The sequence below is a fragment of the Podarcis muralis genome, chromosome 5 (assembly GCF_964188315.1).
Source record: "Podarcis muralis chromosome 5, rPodMur119.hap1.1, whole genome shotgun sequence".
Classification (NCBI taxonomy): domain Eukaryota; kingdom Metazoa; phylum Chordata; class Lepidosauria; order Squamata; family Lacertidae; genus Podarcis; species Podarcis muralis.
The window spans coordinates 93,618,884-93,642,031 of NC_135659.1; the positions used below are offsets into that span (position 1 = coordinate 93,618,884).

At 45.5% G+C, this 23,148-nt stretch overlaps 1 protein-coding gene across 1 annotated transcript in view; it reads left to right on the forward strand.

Moving 5' to 3' along the window:
• Positions 1-2,007: 2,007 nt before the first annotated feature.
• The window catches only part of LOC114599746 (DEP domain-containing mTOR-interacting protein-like), a 33,095-nt gene continuing 11,954 nt past the window's right edge, over positions 2,008-23,148 (forward strand). The window contains exons 1-3 of the mRNA XM_077929519.1: positions 2,008-2,524; positions 13,039-13,217; positions 20,573-20,696. Coding sequence (XP_077785645.1) covers positions 2,385-2,524; positions 13,039-13,217; positions 20,573-20,696 — 443 coding nt within the window. The 5' untranslated portion in view covers positions 2,008-2,384. The remainder of the gene's footprint in view (positions 2,525-13,038; positions 13,218-20,572; positions 20,697-23,148) is intronic.

Here is a 23,148-nt window from a genome sequence, read left to right on the forward strand (position 1 = left end):
GGACCGCCTCTCCTGGTATGTCCCACGGAGGACCTTAAGTTCTTCAAACAAAAACATCTTGGAGGTCCCGGGCCACAGGGAGGTTAGGCTGGCCTCAACCAGAGCCAGGGCTTTTTCAGCTGTGGCCCCAATCTGGTGGAACGCTCTGTCACAAGAGACTAGGGCCCTGTGGGACTTGACATCTTTCTGCAGGGCCTGCAAGATAGAGCTGTTCCAGCAGGCCTTTGGCCAAGGCACAGTCTGACCCCCTCCTCTGGTAATCCTCACAGAACTCTAGCCCAATGGTTGCCATTAATTTGATTTTGAATTGATTTTTAGAATGAATTGATTTTAGAAAGCTGTGTTACTTTTATTGTTGTTAGCCGCTCTGAGCCCGGCTTCAGCTGGGGAGGGCAGGATATAAATAAAAATTTATGATGATAGATAGATAGATAGATAGATAGATAGATAGATAGATAGGATGCATCATTTTCAGATTTCCCAAAGCTTTTCAGATGTGGTTTAACAACCTTCTTCCTTTGTCACTGCTGATGGAGGCTGCTCATGTCTCATTGCTGCTGCTCTGGCAAGGAAAATGTTGACCACTTCTCACAGCTACTCATGCAATTAAGCTGGGCATCTGGTTCATTAGGGCTGCTATATTAGGTTGGTGATTGAAAACCTTGCTCAGATAACATCACGTACTGCACATGCCTCGTCCCCATCCCCCCACCCGTGTTCCCGCTTACTTAATTTGTGTCCGTACAGTGCAATTGATGTAAAAAATAATAGTAATTGGCATTTTGGAGAGCCCAGAATATAAACCAGAATATGGGTCCCTGCACCTAAGATCCAAATTTCGCTGGTGGTAACAGCAGCGGCAAAGGGAGAAATAAGGATTGGATGCATAGGAGCAATGTACAGTGGTGCCTCAGGTTACAGACACATCAGGTTACAGACGCTTCAGGTTACAGACTCCGCTAACTCAGAAATAGTACCTCGGGTTAAGAACTTTGCTTCAGGATGAGAACAGAAATCGCGTGGCGGCAGCAGGAGGCCCCATTAGCTAAAGTGGTACCTCAGGTTAAGAACTGTTTCAGGTTAAGAACGGACCTCCAGAACGAATTAAGTTCTTAACCCGAGGTACCACTGTACTTAGGTTTGGTTTGAGCAAGTGGGTGGGTGGGGGAGAGAGAGAATTCTGGGGTTAAGCCAAAGCCATCACAAAAAGAATTAATGGCTTTAGGATCCCTTCTGCTTTCTCACATGAAGGTATAGACACAGTGACTGATTGGCTATATGGAACCTCCATATCCGGGGGCAATTTACCTCTTTGTTGGGGAAGAGCAGCAGTGGGGAAGGTCTGTTGTCTTTCATGCACTTCTTGTAGGCCTTCTCAGCTGCATCAAGGAGGCTGATGGATCCTTTGGTGTAGGACTGCTCTTAAGAACAAAGAATCCAGGGACATATCTCCTTGGATTGATAGATAAAGCGATACCACGGGGGCGGGGTGTGTGTGTGGATTTCCCTATATGCAAGTACAGCTGCTAGAATAGTGATTGGTGCTAGGTTGAAGTCACAAACTATACCCACAAAGGAGGAATGGATTTATAAACTAAACGAATATTTAATTTTGGCAAAATGAACTGCTATAATAAGAAATCAGTCGAATCAAAAATTAAAAAAGGAGTGGAAATGTTTAGATGAATATATGGCAAAATATAGCTCAAAAAAGATACATTAATATGCCTTGATTAAAATGTGAAGTCCTGGATGGAAGAAAAAATAGTAAGGAAAGATAATAAGAACATATAGATGATTTGAGACGATTGTAGAATGCAAAGATTATTGTAAATTGTGTAATGTGGAAGAAATCGAGTGGGGGCGGAGGGAAGTGGGAGGAGGGAGAAAAGAATAATATGATGGATTGAGGAAATATAAATGTATGGGGGGATGGGGAGGAAATGGTGTTGGCTTTGGTGCATCTGTGTTGTAATGTAATAGGTGTAAACCAATAATAATAATAATAATAATAATAATAATAATAATAATAATAATAATGACCTTAGGTGTTGCCCTTCTTCTCCAGGGGGGAATCTGTGCCTCACTTCCTGTGTACCTACCTGTTTCCAGATTAAGGCGGAGCAGCATCTGTGCGAAAGTGGAGGGCAGGCCTCCTTCAACCTCCTTCAGTACAGTCCCGCCTCTCCCTCTCTCTCTCTCTCTCTCTCTCTCTCCTTCTCTCTCTCTCTGCTTTCCCAGGAAACTTCAAGCAGCCTGAACTGGCTCTTCCAAATGAAGTGCTAACAAGAGGACTCTGGCAGGAAACTCCATTGTAAACAGAAAGGCAGAGAAGCAGCCACCGGTGGCGGGAAGCCAGCCCTAGCTGCCAAGGAGCCTGCGAGATGGAGCTGTCCTCCCACCCGGCTTCCCCAAACAGCTTTCAAGGACCGGACGGGATGGAAAACCTCGGCAGCATCCTGAAGCAAAAAGCAACAGAGAAGCATCACCGAGCTGAGGTCATGATCGCAGGGGAGCAACTGAGGTATGTCCTTTGCACTTGAGCCTTCTCTCTTTCAGGGATCCCCATTTGTTTGCTCCCCCCCCCCCCTTTTGGAAATGGCTGGCTGTCACTTTCCTATACTCAGTTGCAAGCCAGCCAAAGAGAGTCAGATCCTGGGCTTAAGATGCCTCTGTTATTTTATTTCTTTTAAACCCTTGTGCAAATGTAAGTCACAATTGCAAAAGGAGGGTTTGTTGTTGTGTTATTTAGTCGTTTAGTCGTGTCCGATTCTTCGTGACCCCATGGACCAGAGCGCGCCAGGCACTCCTGTCTTCCACTGCCTCCCGCAGTTTGGTCAAACTCATGTTGGTAGCTTCGAGAACACTGTCCAACCATCTTGTCCTCTGTCGTCCCCTTCTCCTTGTGCCCTCCATCTTTTCCAACATCAGGGTCTTTTCCAGGGAGTCTTCTCTTCTCATGAGGTGGCCAAAGCATTGGAGCCTCAGCTTCAGGATCTGTCCTTCCAGTGAGCACTCAGGGCTGATTTCCTTCAGAATGGATAGGGTTGATCTTCTTGCAGTCCATGGGACTCTCAAGAGTCTCCTCCAGCACCATAATTCAAAAGCATCAATTCTTCAGCGATCAGCCTTCTTTATGGTCCAGCTCTCACTTCCATACATCACTACTGGGAAAACCATAGCTTTAACTATACAGACCTTTGTTGGCAAGGTGATGTTTCTGCAAGGTGATTACACTGACTAAATGTGAGGTGGTCCCTGATCTATTATCATCATGCCACAGTCACCCACCAAAGGGCAGAAGGCGTGAGCAATCCGCCTCATCTCTGAGGGTTTCCAGCAAGGGCAGGATCCTGTAGCATACTTCGGTGACAAAAAAAATCAAATAGAGGAACTTAGCTACTGTCTTGGTGATCTCCTGGTCTCTCCCCTGTAATAAGAAGTGCATAACCTCTGTCTCTGCTTGCCATGTTGGAATACATAGATGGTCTAGAAATTGTTGGGGGAGATCATCATACATTTTACAGTTAAGCTAGAGTTTCCACCAGGTGGGCATCACATGGGCAGATCCTATCTCCTTCTGCCAAATGCGCAAACCTACCCCAAAGGAGGTTAGAAGGATTAGAATTGAACCTATCCAGCGAAAAGGCCCTTCTTTCTTGCGGATTAAGCAAAAATTGTAAATAATTAAGATTAAATTCCTGCACTACAGAGAGTCAAAAATAAATAGGGGAGCATGTTTTTTCCGCAGCTGAGATTAGTTCCTGCCAATCTATGTCCCACAGCCTAGTTTTTAACGTGGTCTTGGCAACTGGGAGAGCCACAGTGCCCAAGAGATCCTCTGGAAGCCCGAGTTGCCGTATCTTTGTACAAAACAGTTGTAGCCCTGGGGAAGGAAAGGAGTCCGACAAAACTTCACAGAGTAAGGTATCTTTGTCTGCTGAAAAACAAATGCTTAGCCAGCATAAAAGAAAGAAAGGCACTGGCCTATCTATTTTAAATGTATTCTGAATGTTCTTTTGTGATGCCAATAAAGGTTACTTGACTTAATTTATTATCCTCCTCATTATAGAACTGTAAGAATTGAATGGCACCCAAGGGTCATCTAGGCCACCTACCTGCAATGCAGGAATCACAGCTAAAGAGTCCCTGAGAGGTGGCCATCCAGCTTCTGCTTAAAAACCTCCATGTGGTGGGATTGTAATGTAATTAAAAAAATTTGGGAAATGATATACAATGAATTGAAGAAAATGTTCCATTTAACATTTGTTAAAAAACCTGAAGCATTTTTGTTAGGGGTTGTAGGGAAAGATCTGCCCAAAAAGCTGAAAAACATCTTCATGTATGCGACAACGGCCGCGAGAGTTCTAATAGCACAAGGATGGAAGACTGAAGAAACCCCAACTAAAGAATCATGGCAAGAAAAATTGATGGACTATGCAGAACTGGCAAAACTGACATATAAGCTACGGGACAAGGATAACTGTGATTTTAAAGATGAATGGGAACCCTTTACAAAGTATTTGAAGACGCAACAAAGCGAACTGGACTCCTTGGCTGGCTTTGAATAAACATTCACAAACTTTTTATTGATAATGATCAGCTAAATAGTTTGAGGATCTATACAACTGTGTAACATGCAGAAAACAGCAGTCTCAGAGAAACCAAAGACTGGAACTGAGGGAAGTCGGGGGGTGGGGTTGGGTTGGGTGGGTTTTGTGTGGGAGGGTGGGGGGAGGGAGGAAAAATGGGGGGGTAAGGATGATATGTTTTTGGATAATATGTTTTGTTTTAATTTTGAATTAAAAAAGTAAAAAACAAACCTCCATCGAAGGAGAGTCCACCACCTTCTGAAGGAGACCATGCTGCTATCGAGCAGCTCTTGCCGTCAGAAAGTGCTTCCTAATGTTTAGTCGTAATCTTGTAGCTTAAAGCCATTGGTTCAAGTCCTATCCTCCATCAACCTGGTAAGGTAGCCCATCTAGGAGGAGGAAAACTCTGGTCCTGAACATCTGCTGCCTTGTAAGAGATCTTTGACAGAGGGATAGGACACGGAGCAAACGCTAAACCAATCCTGAACGCAGTCCCTAAGATGTTTGGATGGTGCTTTGTACGCTTCCTTCCGGCGACTCCTGCAACCAAGCTGGTGCCAAACGTCTTGCTCTGCTTTCCTTTGGACCACACCAGTGAGGTCAAGAGGAGGGTCTTGTCGTCTGGGTACCCCAGGACCTCCATACACCCTGCCCAGGCTTGCACACTATGGAAAGTAGCTTTGGTGCTGCTAACACAGCAGTTTGACTTCACCCCTGGAGGCACACTCCATTGTCCCTCGAGACAAGACAGATACCAGCAACAGCAACAAACTTGATGATGAAGATGTTGACCCGCTGTGCGGCAACTGTGAAAAATATGAATTGCATGCTAGGGATCATTAGGAAAGGAGCTGAAAATAAAGACTTCCATTAGAGTAACATTTGGTACAACTGCCCTTGGCAGCATCACCATGGAAAGGGTATTATAGAAAGGGAACAGGCTCGGAAAAGGGGCACAAAACTGATTAAGGGGATTGAGAAGAAAGGTGGCAAAATTTGGGGATATTTAGAAAAAAGGTGAGCAAGAGGAGAGGTTTAAGATTATGCATCATGTGGAAAAGCGGTTTTCCCTAATAATACTTTTACAGGCACTATCTGCAGGTTTATAAATACAATGCTGGTCAAACCATCGCAGGAGGTGTTGAAATTTTGGGAGCTTGGATAGTTCCTATGGAATGGTCTTGGTGGTGGGGTGGACATGTTTGTTCTTATTTATTTATGATTATTACTTTGTCAAAATAAAATACAAAAATATCAAAATACACATACAGTGGTATCTCGGGTTACATACGCTTCAGGTTACATACGCTTCAGGTTACACACTCCACTAACCCAGAAATAGTGCTTCAGGTTAAGAACTTTGCTTCAGGATAAGAACAGAAATCGTGCTCCGGTGGTGTGGCGGCAGCGGGAGGCCCCATTAGCTAAAGTGGTGCTTCAGGTTAAGAACAGTTTCAGGTTAAGAACAGACCTCCAGAACGAATTAAGTACTTAACCCGAGGTACCACTGTAATGCTATGCTCATAAGGGCTAGAAGCCTGGTAATTTATTTCAGTGTAGGGTTGCCATATTTCAAAAAGTAAAAACCAGGACACCCCGAAAGTTGTTGAGCTCCCCCCCCCCAATCCCAACCCCCCACGGTTTTTCGATTCACTTCTCTAAGATCCAGAACAGAACGCCACCTTTTGGAAATTCCCTCTGGACGTCAACGACACCTTTGGAATCCTACTGATGTCCGGGAAAATCCGGACGTATGGCAGCCCTGCTTCAATGCCAGAATTGTTTTGCAAAGGCCTCTTTTGAGCAAGCCCCCGATGGGCGGGAACCCTTGCCAAGTGAAAAATGTTCCACGAACCAGGTCCGTCAAACAGAAATCATGGCCGGAATTCCAGAAGCTGTCGAGTGTGAAGAATGCTTGTGGGTTTTCTGAACCATGGAGGGCATTTCAGGACGGCGGCTCCACTGCCTGAGGACGGTGTTTGTAGGTGCAGGCAAGGTGAACGCAGGCCGTGATGACCGCCTTCTGCCGTAGAACGGAGGAAGATTGTCCTGGTCTATAATTTTGCGGCAGGTGGCGGGAGGGAGTGCGCTGGGTTGGGGTCAAAAGCAGCCCATGTAAAACTCATCTTTACCAGGTTTGGCTCAAGCCAGCGGCTGGCAGGGAAAGGATTTGGAAAGATCACATTCCATGTGCTTTTATTGGGAAGCAAATATAGGAGTAGACTCTCTTCTGGTGAATAATGATATTTACTGTTTACAGAGCCACTGGAAACCTAAGTGCTGCAAACAAAATAAAATCCTGCAGGTTGCTTTCAGCTTGACGTTCTTTCTTTTTAAGTACAGTGGTACCTCGGGTTACATACGCTTCAGGTTAGATACGCTTCAGGTTACAGACTCCGCTAACCCAGAAATAGTGCTTCAGGCTAAGAACTTTGTTTCAGGATGAGAACAGAAATCGTGCTCCGGCGGCGCGGCAGCAGCAGGAGGCCCCATTAGCTAAAGTGGTGCTTCAGGTCAAGAACAGTTTCAGGTTAAGTACGGACCTCCGGAACGAATTAAGTTCTTAACCCGAGGTACCACTGTATTTGTAATTTTGGGCCCCACCAGATCTACTATTTTATTACATACTCGTGCTGATTTGTGCTGTTGATGCTGTCCGGGCAGTCAAATGCAAGGCCGCTTTCAATATTTCATATTAATTGTTGTTGTTGTTGTTATACATCTTTAGGGACCAGTTGAAAACGTTCCTCTTCAACCAGCTCTTTGACTGATTAACATTCTATGCCCTTTTAAATGTGTTTTTTTTGGGGGGGGGTATTGTTTTGTTTTTGCTCTTGTTTTTATTACGTATTTGTATTTTGCATTTTTATGCTGTGATCTGCTCTGAGATCTTCGGCTGAAGGGTGGTGTATAGATTTAATAAATAATAACAGTAATTTTTCAGTCTGCTTTGAGGTTTTTCTACAGTCAAGCGGTGTATAGATTTTATTATATATATATATATAAGCAAATATATATATATATATATATATATATATATAATTTCTGCTGCTGCAGTTCTTACCTGAACTTTGCTTGGGAAAATTTTTCCAGCATCTCTAGTCTATGCAACCAGGGAGCCTCCAGTTGGCATGGGTTTCCCAAGTCCTGGTTGTGCGGACAAAATACCTGTGCATATTGCTTTCACTTGGGCTTTTGTTTCATTTATTTAAATAAACCTGCAGTTTCATGAGAATACGCCAAGGCACTGCACAACACAAAGATGCAATTCCACAATAAAGCTAATAAAAATGGAAATGAAACTGGTTGGTAGAAACTTCACAACCCAAAGACCTATTGCAGATATTATTATTGCACAGCTTGAAGCAACTGGATGCATAAAAGCTGGTTCCGTTTGGAATAAAAATTGTCCAGACCCATAAATTTGATTCGAAGTTTTGCTAACCAGAACTACTTCGATACAGATACAAAAACAATCAATGATACATTCGAATAATTGTATAAAGCATATGCATATTCAAGCATAGGTTCTTCTTTTGAAATATATAGCGTAATTACTATCACAGCAAAACGCAGTCTCTCCCATAGCTTGCATAAGCCTGCATCCAGCCTAAAGCCTTGCACTCCTAGAGAGGCATCATTATCACATCTTTCTCTGACCTCCTGGGAACAAAAAAAAAAAAAAGGCAACTCCCTTTCACAATGGAGATTTTCAGTTGAATACCTTAATCACATGATTAAGGTTAAACACTCATATGAAAGCTAGCAGAGAACACCAACAGTTATCAACTTTGGCTGGGCCGTGACATCAGATTTCTGTTATGGCAGAGGTATGTGTGATTATAGCATCATGGAATTGTAGTGTTGGAAGGGAGCCGAGGGTCATCTAGTCCAACCCCTTGCAATGCCGGAATCTTTTGCCCAACGACCCAGAGATTAAGAGTTTCAGGCTATACTGACTGAGAAGCCACTCAGATCGGCCTCTCTGACATTGGAGAGGGATAACTGATAGATGTTTTAGCAATCAATCCCTCTTCCCAGGGAACTCTGGGAATTGTGGCTCTGTGATGGGAATCATGGGATCCGACTCCTAGGGACTTGCAATATAATATTCAAGGGGGCTGGGCCTTCCCAAAGTTGTTGGACATTGCCATTCAGATAGTGTGTGTGCGCCCCACCATGTGATCAGTGATGTGGAGAGGAGCTTTCCTGCTGCCCCCAATAAAATCTCAGCACCCTTAACAAACTACACCTCCCAGGATTCTTCTTGGGAAGCCATGACTGTTTAAAGTGGTGGTGGTGGTTGTTTAGTCATGTCCGACTCTTCGTGACCCCATGAACCAGAGCACGCCAGGCACGCCTGTCTTCCACTGCAGTTTGGTCAAACTCAGGCTGGTAGCTTCGAGAACACTGTCCAACCATCTCGTCCTCTGTCATCCCCTTCTCCTGGTGCCCTCCATCTTTTCCAACATCAGGGTCTTTTCCAGGGAGTCTTCTCATGAGGTAGCCAAAGTATTGGAGCCTCAGCTTCACGATCTGTCCTTCCAGTGAGCACTCAGGGCTGATTTCCTTCAGAATGGATAGGTCTGATCTTCTTGCAGTCCATGGGACTCTCAAGAGTCTCCTCCAGCACCATATTTCAAAAGCATCAATTCTTCAGCAATCAGCATTCTTTGTGGTCCAGCTCTTACTTCCATACATCACCACTGGGAAAACCATAGCTTTATGACACGATACGATCTTTATTGTCATTGTCCCATATAGAACAACGAAATTGAAAAAATCTACATAAGACATTCAAAAACGATACGGACCTTTGTCAGCAAGGTGATATCTCTACTTTTTAAGACCCTGTCTAGGTTTGCAATTGCTTTTCTTCCAAGAAGTGGTATGATGCTGCTTTAAATATGTAGTGCAGATGGGGCCTATGTGCAAATGTGCAAGCATGTGTGTGCACACAGACAGTGAACTGTGAACATGAGGCCTGGAAATGGAGTGAAGGCTCAGAAAGTTGTCAGGAATAACTTGTCCTCACACTTTGCTCTGAGAGCACAGCGGTGTTTTGCTGGGTGCACAGTCTTCCTTTGTTTAAACAAAAACAATATTTGAAAGAGCACTACGGGCTGTTTTTCTGGTATCGGATATCTTGTGATATTTGTTTAATGCACTGAGATTTTGCCTGTTAATAAGACTGTCAAGGGTAGTTCTGTTCTCCTAGTGACCTTGACAACGTTATGCCATTGCCTACGCTATTTTAATCTAGGTTCCGGGGTTTTGAGAGGCTCTGCGAGACGTAACTAATAGATTCCACTTCTCTGCCCCCTTTCCCATGGTCATGGCTTCATAAACACATGCAGAGAGAGGTAAATTTGGCTCTGATGTGTTTAGAGGTGCTTTTGAAGCTGAGGGTTTGCGTCAAGCCTGGAAAACTTACTGGATTGCAGCAGGGCAAAGAAGGCGTTGGCAACTGGCAGATGGATTCAATAAAGCGAAAAGGAGCAATGTGTAAAAAGAAAAGAAAAAACCCTCCAAAATCCACAGCTAGGCAGTGGAGAACTACTCAAAATGTCATGTAAGTGTGGCAAGTTTTCAAAAACTCCTCACCGGGGGAAATGAAGAGTTTAAGGCTTGGAACAGACCTGGGTTACAAGAAGGATTTGATTTGATTTTGAGATGGGGAGCAGCCACTGAATAATAGAATCATAGAACCGTATAGTTGGAAGGGACCCTGAGGATCATCTAGTCCAACCCTCTGCAATGCAGGACTCTCAACTAAAGCATCCATAACAGAATGCCATCCAACCTGTATTTGGATACAACCTGTATTTGTGGTTTAGGGCCCTTGTATTTACGGGACCGCCTCTCCTGGTATGCCCTGCAGAGGACCTTAAGGTCCACGAATAATCATAGTTTAGAGGCCCCAGGCCCTAAGGAAGTCAGATTATCCTCCACCAGGGCCAGGGCCTTCTCAGTGATGGCTCCCACCTGGTGGAATGCTCTGTCCCATGAGACCAGGGCCCTGCAGGATTTAACTTCCTTCCGCAGGGCCTGTAAGACAGAACTATTCCACCTGGCTTTCTATTTGAACTTAGCCTGATCTTTTATTCCCCTTCCTTCCCTCCCCCTCCCCTTTTTATGAAGATTACCCGCTCTGGGATCCCACAGCTAATTCTCCCCTGGGCTCCTCGCTGGCCCAAATAGGACTAATCTAGCCAGCTAGCCCTGGTGATCATCTAATGTTTATTGGATGGATTTCCCCCCTAAATTGATTTTTGAATTCTGAATTAATTGTTATTCATGTTTTATACTGTATTTTATGCTGTTTTTTGTTGCTTCAATTAAGTGTTTTAAATTTGTTGTCAGCTGCCCTGAGCCTGGTTTTCTGAAGGGCGGGATATAAATAAAAATATATTATTATTATTATTTAAAAACCTCCAATGAAGGCGATTTTGCCATCTTCCGTTGTAGCCTATTCCACTGCAAAATGGTTCTTCTTCCTAATGTTTAGTTGGGATCTCCTTCCTTGTAATTTGTAACAGAGGTTGGTCTCTATAAGGAGAATTAGTTTTCAGTTCTATCCCCAGAACTTTGGAAAAGCCTTCCATGGGGAGATGTGTGACCCCTTTCTCATTATCCTCAGAAGGGAGAGTCAAGACCTGTTGTTCTTCTGTCGTTCACTCTTCTGAGCTGCTCTGAGGTTCTGCTTGGCTTACGGCTATTTCTTTAAACCGCCCTATAATTGTGAGTGTTTGATTTCCTTGCGATGTCTTCCTCCTGTTGCCTTTGCACATCAGTCTGAGAACATTTACTGGTAAAGCAATCTGTCAGTGTTCTAAATAAACTCAGTAAATAAACGGCCGTAAGAGCTGGGTAGGCCTTGAGCAAGTGGAGCAAGTCAGGAAGGAACGTTTAGTGCAGTGATGAATGTCAAGGAAAGTGTTAGGAGGAGGGGAATGGCCTTTGGAAACCGCCAAAATAGTTTTTTCAGCACAGTTGACCTTGATATGAAGCCTCCGTCAACACTAGTGATTGCCAGAACTAATTGAGTCCCGGAGAGGGCATCATAACAAAGACCAGTCAGACGTGTTTCCACCAGGGTTAACACAGCAGCAGCAAAAGGACATTGCCACTCAGATTTCAAGTGCAGAAATGTCATATTCCAACTTCCACTGTAGAATCCTGGCATTGGAGAGTTGGAAGAGGTTCCAAGGGTCATCTAGTCCAACCCCCTGCAATGAAGGAATCGCAGCTAAAGAATCCAAGACAGGTTGCCATCTGCCAGAGACTGTGGCAGGGGGCCATACTGAGGAGGAATGGTGGGAGCCTCCTCCTGAATCTTCCCAGAAGCAGGAGGATAGTATAGATTTGGAACAGTGGTTTATTGAGGGACGTGGTTCAGAAGGCTGGAAAGTACTGGATGGGGGAACAGCAAGGAGGAGGAGAACCGGGAGAGAGAGAGTTAACAGATTCACTGTCTCTGGAAAGCATTCATCTGCTCAGCCCAAGGTCAAGAAGAGCAGATAAGATGGCAGCAAAGAAAGCACAGTGGTTACGAGATTAGGTTGCAAGACGCAGTAGAGACGTGGGTGACTAGGGAGGAAATGTGTAGAACCCTTAATTGGGAGCACATTCATTCCTAGGAAATGGATTCTTTGTTCTCTCACTGTGATCATTAAAGTTCTAACTGGTAAGAAGACTCCTTTCTCTTTGTTCTGCTCATCTACTGCCAAAGGGAAGAGGAAGTCGATTCCCTGAAGCCTGACACCATCCCACCTCTGTTTAAAAACTCTCCAGTGGGTTAAAAACCCACCACCTTCTGAAGCAGTCCAGTCCACCATCAAACAGCTCCTGCCATCAGAAAGTTCTTCCTAATGTTTAGTCAGAATCACCTTTCTTGCGATTGGGATCCATTTGGTTCCTACCCTCTGGCTCAGCAGACAACAAGCTTGCTCCCTCTTCCATGTGATAGCCCTTAAGATATCTGAAGGTGGCTATCACATATCTGTCTTCTCCGGGCAAAACCCAATTCCCTCCACTGTTCTTCATAAGGCTTGGTTTCCAGCTCTTTGATCACCTAGGTTGCCCTCCTCTGCACATGTTCCAGCTTGTCAATATCCTTAAATTGTGATGCCCCAAACTGGGCACAGTATTCAAGGTGTTGTCTGACCAAGGCAGAATAGAGTGGTATTATTACATCACTTCATGTGGACACTATACGTCTGTTGATGCAGCCTAGAATAGCATTGGCTTTTGTTTGCTGTTGCATCACACTGTTGACTCATGTTAAGTTTGTGGTCTACTAAGACTCCTAGATCCTTTTCATATGTCCTGCTGTCAAGCCAGGTGTCCCCATCTTATATTTGCACATCTGATTATTCCTGACTAAGCAAAGAAGCTTACATTTCTCCATATCCAGCTCTTGACCTGTTTTCTGTTTCCCTTCCAGGCTTCGACTCCACGATGGCAAGCTTATTAAGGACAGGCGCTACCACCTTCGCACCTACCCCAATTGCTTTGTGGCCAAGGAGCTCACCGATTGGTTGATTGACCACAAAGAAGCACCAGACCGAGAAACAGGCATTCGGCTGATGCAGAAGCTCATGGACCATTATATTATCCATCACGGTTTGTGCACTTCTCAGTTCTGATTCCACTTGAGGACTCTTTTCTCAAGTGCATGTGCGTACTCCCCTGTGGCTGTTCAATTTCGTGCCTTGAAACAGCTGCACCTGAGGACCAGAGACCTTGTGGAAATGAATTAATATTCCTGGCCCAAGTTAACTCTTTAAACAAACTTTAAGTCCATTTGGGAACCTGCCACTGAAAGGCTCTTTAGAACCAATAATCTGTGATCCAAAAGCCTCTTCGGTCCAAACAATTAGAAAGCCATTGTTTAAGTGGAAGAACAGTGGCTTTCTAATTGTTTGGACCAAAGACGTTTGGCCTTTGGATCACAGATTATTGCTTCAAGAGAGCCTTTCCTTCGCTGATTCTGTTTTGCTGGCTTCCAGCGCACACATTTTGGAGGAGGATTCAAGAACATCTCTCTGCAATTATCTTCCTCCAATAAGTTGATGATGGCCTCCACAGCTCTCCCACTTCCTCTCATGGGGAAGTATCTAGCTGACTTCATACTTGGAGCAGACCCACTGAAAGTGGTGGAGTCAAGTTAGTCATCGTGACTGATTTCAGTGGATCTACTTGGACTATGAGCTAGATATGCCCATCATCACAATGACTCTGTGTAGAATGGTTGGTTGAGTGCTAGTACACACTTATCCATGGTAACTCAGCAAACTCCACGAGTAGGGATTTGAGACTAGGTCTCCCCTACTGGTCCTAAGTACAGCAATCTCTTCTTCTTCTCACGTAGCCAAGTAAGATTGTCTTCCATAAACACGGTCTTAACAGTGAGTCTGTAAGTGACTGTGGAAGCCAAGTCTGGATCCACATGTCCTTCCACAGTGGGGATATTGGTTTCTGGGCGGGAGTTAATCACAGTGAGGGTTTGTGACACCTTTGTCACAAACCCATGACACCTTTGGTAAAGGCTGTTCTCCAATTGGAGCTCTCGCAGGCCAGTGTTTCCCAGTTGTCAGTGTTTATACTACAACAGCAATCTAAACACGCTGCCACATGGATTCTCCTAACAGATGCATTGTCACAACGCATAGCACATTGACTAGTGACTAGTCCCTGATATGCAAAGTGCAGTAGAAGGTTACAGAGGAATGCTGGAGCATGCATTAGCTTGGGTTCCAGAGTATTCATAGCTTTAAATTCAAGGGCTGCTATGTACAATACAATTTTCAGCAGAAAGAGTAATCTAACCTTCAGCTCCTAAGGACTCTGTCTTAATTGCTTTGCTCATTTTTGCTATGTATAAAAGAGGGAGACAGATGCAGCAGCAGTATAAGCTGATGATCTCCTTCTGCGTACTGTAGCAAGCTGGCAGGAATGCCAGCTTGGCCCCACAACCGTGGGTGCCATGCAGCATGCATGGCCCTGGCCCTAGGTGCCAACTCCCTGGGTGCCCGAGCACCCACAAATTTCCCCACGAAGGGGCCGGGCACCCACAAATTTCTGTGCCAGGGCCATGCACACTGCAGGGCACCCACGGCCCCTGGCACCCACAGTTGCAGAGCCAAGTTGGCACAGAAATTTGTGGATGCCTGGCTCCTTCATAGGGAATTTTGTGGGTGTTTGGGCCCCAGGGAGTTGGCACCTATGCAAACTGGTGTCTTCTAGCAGTTAAGGGAGTTAAGGGGCATGAATACACGAAGGCTTTTTCATTTTCATGGTAGAACTTTGCCCAAGAGCGGCTCGGCATTCTTGACAGAAGGGGTGTGGCTTGGGTTCTCCAGCAAAGTCCACACTGATGAAGCCTGCCATTGAGAAGAGGGTGGTGTTCACGTGAGGCATTGCGGGGACTCTGCCGCTGGATGAATGTTCCCCTTTCAGGTTTATCTGGCAAAGCCCCCTCTGGGCATCATTCCTCTGGCACGGCTACACAAGGCTCGAGTCTGTGTCTGTCTCGCTTGCAGCCTGGAGTTGTCAGCAGTCAAAATATACCGAGGCTGCCGGTGTGATTTTTGCAGAAAGTCTGAGGCGAGCCTTGGTACAAGTTTTGACTTGCACAGGGAACCTTGGATGGGGAGGTGGGGGGCAGGGAAAGGAGAACTTCATGCCAAACTGGGATGCCAGGTTGGGGAATTTCCACATTTATGTGGCATGTATGTGCCCACCTGAAATTCCATCCTGCAGAGATTGAGGGCAACATTGATGGACCCTCAGAAAAACAAATAAATTGAGCTTAGGGAAAAGAAAAAAAACAGGGCACGTGCTTCAGCATACCCTCCAACATTTCTCTAGTGAAAACAGGGACATCCTATTCCATCATCAGCATAATTTTATTATTTATACCCCACCCATCTGACTGGGTTGCCCCAGCCACTCTGGGTGGCTTCCAACATAAATGAAAACATAATAAAACATTAAAAAGCTTCCCTACACAAGGCTACCTTCAGATGTCTTCTAAAGGTTGCGTTGTTACTTATCTCCTTGGTTCAGGATTTCGCTTAACTCCATTTCTTCCAACATTTCTCCTGTGTAAATAGGGATATCTTAAGGAAAAGCAGAGCCTCATTATACCTAAATCTGGCCCTGCCTAGGACTACCTCGCAGCTCCGACTTAGCAAAGGTCTTCTTAATTTACTTGGTGGGGAGTTGAGGTGTTGCAAAAAGCTTTGATTTGATCAAACTAGCCAGGTTCTGCAAGCTAGTGAGCTGGGCCTGACTTAAATGAGAAAGACTTATAGTGGCAAGTATGCTTGACGCAGGCCTCACATTTCAAAGCATCTTTGCTTGCCTGTGGATCAGAATGTGTCTCGAAGCACCACACATATGAGCTGATTGCTGGTGCTAGCTAGAGATGTGCAAAATCTTCCTTTCTGTGGATTATCTTGCATGTTGGGCAATGGATGCAGTTGCTTGAATTCCAGCAGGGTCAAAGGGAGCCTGGTCCTCTTCCCTTTCACGATTGCCCCCTTAGCTACTGTTTTTATAGCAGCGCTACAGAGAGACCATGGTGTGACTCCATCTGGGGGAGTGGGGTGGAGAGTTGGGGGGTGTGGGTTGGTGCTTAACTCCTGCACCCCAAAATTCAAGGACTTGAACAGAGAGGCAGATACGATGTTTTCTGCAATGCGGATCCCAATCGTAGCTGCGTATCACATGCCTATTTATTTATAGAACAGGATTCATTGCCCATCACATTTCCAATTCAAAAGCATCAAAATTGCTGCGAGCATTATGATGCAGGTCTGAATCTGAATAAACATGGTCTGCGCAATTGGCTTAATTGCACATCTGGCCACTGTCTATTTGGGAACCCTGTCAGCAACAGGAAAATGTGTGGGTTTCATAATCAGAATGGAAAATCACAGAAATCCGTGGGTTCTCTAATTGACGTTAGTTTGAAGATGTTGTGCCCTCATTTGGGTCAATAGTAAGATAAGAGCTTTGATATGGGAGAATCTATCAACCAAAGGAGTAACATTTTGACTCTGCCTGAATTATTATATAGCAAGGCAAACATTCTGCTCATTGCCATCTGCTGCCTGGGGGAAAGACTTTCATACCTTGAATTAAATTAAACTTTGCTGTGGTGCTATAATGCAGTTGCAATTAGTTCTGGGTTAATTATTAACATTCAAATCTGAATCCCCTCCCTGCAAGCTGCTATTAATTTTTCACAGCCTGCGGGCAGTTTCAAAAGAATCCCAAGACTTTTAATTAAATAAAAGAACGTTGTCAAGAAACAGAACCTTTTGGCCTGCTTATCGGTGACGTCATCACACCATGATAATCCCCTGCAAAATGTGCAATGGTAGGCTGTCGATTTTTGCTGTGTTTGACTTTCCTTTGCTTAGCTCACAAGGGCTTTTCTTGAGTTGTGTCATTTTGATTGGCCAGGCAGAGTCATTTTCTTAAGGGGCAGTAATCACCTTAATGGAATGTGCTTGATCTTGATCATTGTTTCCCAGTAGAAATGTGGCCACACATCATCTATTCCCCCTCCTTGCAGGAGAATTAATCTAAATACTCAATTTGATTACAGGTGTGAAGTAACAGCACACAATTCTGTGTACACTAAAGTTTTGTGATAGGTGCATTCAGTAAAACGATCGCTTTCATAATTATTTGCATTGCGGTCCATAGTGTTTGATTTTTATGGTGTTTTATACCGTGGTATGGAAATACTTTCATGAAGAAATAGAACCAAACGTTATCTAAATTGCATGGAACCTTAACTGTTTTAGGGCACAAATTTATGGCTCCTGTAAGGCTGTACAATTGGGTCCTGCTTCTGCTTAAAGACCTCCAGCGATGGAGAGCTCATCACCTCCCATGGCTGTCTGTTCCAACATCAAGCAGCTCTTGTGAGCAGTGGCGTAGCGTGGGTTGTCAGCACCCGGGGCAAGGCAAGTAATTTGCACCCCCTAACCCATGGATTTGCGCCCCCTAACCCGTGGATTTGCGCCCCCTAACCCTAACCCCCAGATGTTGGGCCCGGTGTGGCCGGCCCCCCCTGCACCCCCCATGCTATGCCACTGCTTGTGAGTCAAGGACCCGCCACCCGCTTGAGGATAAGAAAGACACAAGGACACAGTATATTAGGTTAATGGGCTAAAAAAGGCCACAACTTTATTGATTACAGTATGTCAGTGGTATTGGCTAAGGCATTGGATAAAACAACAGAGCGTGACTCCGCCCCCCTTGGGGATGTGTGAGTCTATCAAGGGTTAACCACCAGTAGGATGAGCTTGTTGATGCAAATACAACTGGAAGCTCCCCCTGATGTCACCGGGGGTTGTGCCATGGCCCTAGCCACCAGCAAGGGTGTCGGACAGGATCCATGACCGCTGGATTCCTTTAACGGAATACCCAAAAAGTGGAGGGGTAGGAGATGGCCACACCCTGCCCTCCAATACACAAACATATTCCAATGCCTAACTGCCAATACCCGAAAAGTTGTGATGATTTGCTACGAGGTAGGCGAAAAACCAAGTGGCTGGTGCCAATTTGCCTGTTGGATAAAAATTCCTACCAGGCCCCTTGGATAACCAAGGCGACCAACCACAGGTCCATAGCAAGGTCAAAAACATAAAAATGTACTAAAGGGAGGGAGGGTGGGTAATCTGGTGAAGCCCAGCAGCACAGTGAGAGGGCAGTGCTGCTGTGGCCGCATTTGAGCGGCTAAACCCCGCCCCTCAGCTTCCGCCCGATTGGTTGGCTGCCAGGGGGCGCGGCATGGCAGCTGGGATAGCAGACGCAGGGGCTGGAACGCCCCCCGCCAATGCGGGAAACGGCTCCTACTCACAACTCCTCCCCTCTGGAAGGAGGAGAGGCTTTGCCATTCAAAACTTTATCCTGTCATTCCACCAAAAAATCTCCTTTCCAGCAGTTTGCATGCAGTGGTTCTAGTCCTGCCTTCTGGAGCAACGGAGAGCAACTCTGCTACATCTTCTCTGTGATAGTGCTTGCCAGGTCTCCTCTTAGCCATCTCTTTTTCTCCTGGGTAAGCATCCTCAGCTTTTTGAAACAATTCTTTTTTCTTTCTTTTTTAAATTACAAAACCTTTATTTCCTCCCCCCCCCAATTTATTATAAATGTTATTAGTATTTTCCACACAACAACAACAACACGAAAAATATCAAAAAAATAACAATACACAAAACACAAAAACCAACATTCAAAAAAAAGTCAAATCCATATCTTACAAGTTAACAATGCAGGCAAAGGGCCTTCTCGGTAGTGGCGCCCGCCCTGTGGAATGCCTTCCCATCAGATGTCAAAGCGATAAACAACTACCTGACATTCAGAAGACATCTGAAGGCAGCCCTGTTCAGGGAAGTTTTTAATATGTGACAATTTTGTGTATTTTGTGGGCGGGGTACAAATAATAAATTATTATTATTATTATTATTATTATTATTATTATTATTATTATTATTACAATGTAAACACTAAAAAGAAAAACAAACATTGATTTCCATCAATCCCACAGCACCTCCTTTATCTCTCATTGTGTCTTCCTGTCTTCCTGTTTTCCTTATCATCTCTATCCTAGCATCTAGATATAAATCCCTCTTTCTTACCCTTTCACTTCCCAAGGTTATTATTTTTGAAACATTTCATCTTCCAGTATCTCAAGGGCTGTTACGGGGAAGAAGGAGCAAGAATCTTTTCTCCTGCTCTGGAGGATAGGGCTCAAACCAATGGATTCAAGGTACAAGAAAGGGGATTCCGACTCAACATCAGGAAGAGCTTTATGGCAGTAAGAGCTGTTTGACAATGGAACAGACTCCCTTGGGACTCGCCTTCATTGGAGGTTTTAAAGCAGAGGTTGGATGGCCATTTGCCATGGCTGCTTTAGCTGATATTCCTGCATTGCAGGGGGTTGGATTAGATGATCCTTGGGGTCCCATCCAACTCTATGATTCTAGGACTTGGTTTCTGAAACCTCTCACTATTCTGGGCAGTATCCTCTGGACACACTGCAGTTGGTCCATACCTGTAAAATGTGGTTTCCCCAGAGGACCAATGCCTTGACCACCTTGTGTGATGACCTGGGAATCTGATTCAGAGGCTGAACCTGAGGAGTCCCAGCCTGCACAGGAGTCCCCACCTCCAGGGCCAGCTGAGCTGGGGCAGGGGCTTGAACCTGAAGGGCCGGATCCTCAGGAGCTGAATCCACTCTGGTTCCAGAGGTGATCAAGGACCCATTGCCTGCAGGTGCTCCACTCTCAGCCCTGTCAGGGGAAGCTGAGGTTGCCTCTGGGTCCAGTAACCCTCCAGCCTCTCCTGAGCTGCAGAGGCTCAGGGCAGAGAGGCGGAGGGAACTAAGTTCTCGCAGGAGCAGTGCTCGCCTCCAGGCCAGGAGAGGCGAGTCACCTGTGGACCGGGGTCGCCCTATGCCTCGGGGCAGATAAAAGCCGGCCAGCCCCAGTCCCAGGTTGCGGGAGCAACATTGTTGGTTACCTGTTCCTGCCGGCACCCTGTCCTGCTTTCTGCCAGAGTTCCTGACCACGCCCGACTCCCTGCCTTGGACCCCGTTTCAGCCCCAGACCGGACACGGACCACGCCGCACGGTAACCCCCCAGGACCAGCACACCTTGGCTGATAGGACACTGGGCATCTCTCTTTGATGGGTCCAGTTCTGTGGGGCTCCCTTCCCCTAGGAGTTGGCCTTTGCAAAATTCAATATGATCTGGCCTTTCAACACGGGAAATGGTGATACTTGGCTACAGACGGTTGACGGCAAACCTGATTTTGCAAAGAAGAGAAGGGCAGAAATGATTCATAGTAACCCTGAGGTTTTTCCCCCCCATCTGTGTGATGCTAGCCTTCATAGGCTTGGACAGAAAACATAAATTACATGTCAGAGGTAGCTGATCTTTGCCTTGAACTCCTTTCAGTGTGTGACGAGCATTTCGACTACAAGGACGCCAAACTCCTGTATCGCTTCCGCAAGGACGACGGGACCTTTCCTCTCAACAAAGACGTGAAGGTGTTCATGAGGGGCCAGAGCCTCTATGAGACGTACGTGGAGTCCCTTTGTCCAGGGTCACGGGGCATAAGGCTTTCCAGCAGTACAGTGGTACCTTGGGTTACATACGCTTCAGGTTACACACTCCGCTAACCTAGAAATAGTGCTTCAGGTTAAGAACTTTGCTTCAGGATGAGAACAGAAATCGTGCTCCGGCGGCACGACGGCAGCAGGAGGCCCCATTAGCTAAAGCGGTGCTTCAGGTTAAGAACAGTTTCAGGTTAAGTACAGGCCTCCAGAATGAATTAAGTACCACTGTACAGTCTGTTATCTTCCTTTGCTGTTCATGCCCTCAAGGGTGCCCCCACTGTTTCTCTGCCTGCCACTTGTTCGGAGTTTTCATATTGTTACAAAAGTCAGGTCGTAGCTGACAACGTTTCCTGTTTTTTAAGGGAAATTCCCTTATTCCAAATAGGATTCCTCGCAAGAAAAGGGAAAAGCTATGAGTCAGGTGCCTGCCCATCTCTCTGCTGAGTGGTGGTAAAAGCCCCGTGGGATCTCAGGCCCTCACACAGGGTCTGTGCTCCTTTGCAGAATTGAAATTGCGGCAGAGACTGTTATGGCTTTAAGAAATATGGTTTATTTAAGCCAGAAGCGGCTTACTCCTGCTGAGCACATGACTCGGAAGGTGTACGCTAGCTCCCTCGGCCAATAAAGCGAGATGAGCGCCGCAACCCCAGAGTCAGTCATGACTGGACCTAATGGTCAGGGGACCTAATGGTCAGGGGTCCCTTTACCTTTACTTTACACCTTCAGTCTACATGGAGGGAGCTCAGATCTTATTGAGGATAATCCTTTCAAGAGGATCTTGTATTTTTAACCTTTTGTTGGAAGCCGCCCAAAGATGGGTGGGGTAGAAATTATTTATTATTATTATTATTATTATTATTATTATTATTATTATTATTATATTCCATAGCAGTGCAGCCTTGGAGCCCAAGGCATTTATATAGCCAGCCCTGCAGCCAGCCTCCCCTAAAGATGGAAATAATAATAATAATAATAATAATAATAATAATAATAATAATAATAATAATAATTTATTATTTATATCTTGCCCATCTGGCTGGGTTTCCCCAGCCATCTCAACCCTTCTTCCTGCTTCTTCCTCCCAGAAACTCTTTTCCTCTCCCCTCAACCATACACCTCATCAGGTTGGTAACATCTCAATCCCCAGGCCCAAATGTTCTCCCCCTCAATAGCCCATCAACACCTTTTGCCACTTAACAGGTTTGCTCTTCACTAAGCCAGACAGGCTGATTTGCGTAAGCCAGCCCAGGAATTCCCTGCCCAACACATCTCTGCAGCTTGTACTTTAATCCATATCCCAGTTAATAAGAATCCTAGTGTTTATTCATTTCTAGGGGTTTTTTTTGGGGGGAGTGTCCCCCAGTCTATAACAATATTTTATTCAATGAATTCCAATATCTATAGACTGCTTTCCGCACTGTGACAAGCTCCCCACACCCCCGGTCTCTCAGAACCAGAAGAGGTATGAAAAGTGCTGCTCAATGACAGTGTCTCAGATTGCTTGGGAAGGACCCAGGGGAGAAGGAGACTTAGGCAACTGTGAACTTTCATAGGGACAAGTTCTACCAAGAAGAGTTGCTGTGTTTTCTAGGCCTAGCCTCCTGAGCTGGACTATAAAGAAGGCTGATCGCAGAAGAATTGATGCTTTTGAATTATGGTGCTGGAGGAGATTCTTGAGAGTCCCATGGACTGCAAGAAGATCAAACCTATCCATTCTGAAGGAAATCAGCCCTGAGTGCTCACTGGAAGGACAGATCCTGAAGCTGAGGCTCAAATACTTTGGCCACCTCATGAGAAGAGAAGACTCCCTGGAAAAGACCCTGATGTTGGGAAAGATGGAGGGCACAAGGAGAAGGGGATGACAGAGGACGAGATGGTTGGACAGTGTTCTCGAAGCTAGCAGCATAAGTTTGACCAAACTGCGGGAGGCAGTGGAAGACAGGAGTGCCTGGCGTGCTCTGGTCCATGGGGTCATGAAGAGTCGGACACGGCTAAACAACTAAACAACAACAATATTGTGTAGAGTTGTTAAACATCCAACTTCCTACCTGTTTGCTGGGCATTCACCCTGATTCGCTTGCACAAAGCAAAGGTTAGACTCTGGCTGCCTTCAGACAGCACTTTATTTTCACAATGTTTCCTTACCTGATAATTTCCAAGTTTCGCGTGATCATTCATGCAACATAAGAGCAACTTCTGGAAAACTAGTGGAACCCGGAAGAAGCTTAGCACACTTTTCCATGTCCTTTGCTTCCGGAATAAAAGCTATCTGCAAACTCCTTAGCCCAGAAAGTCACAGAAGTTTTGCTCTGTAATTTCGCACGGCGACATTTCGGGTGCTTTCGGCATGCAGTTCTCTCCCGCCATTCAAAAATGAGCACAGCATGGCAGTATATCAGTGTTCCTTAATGCAGT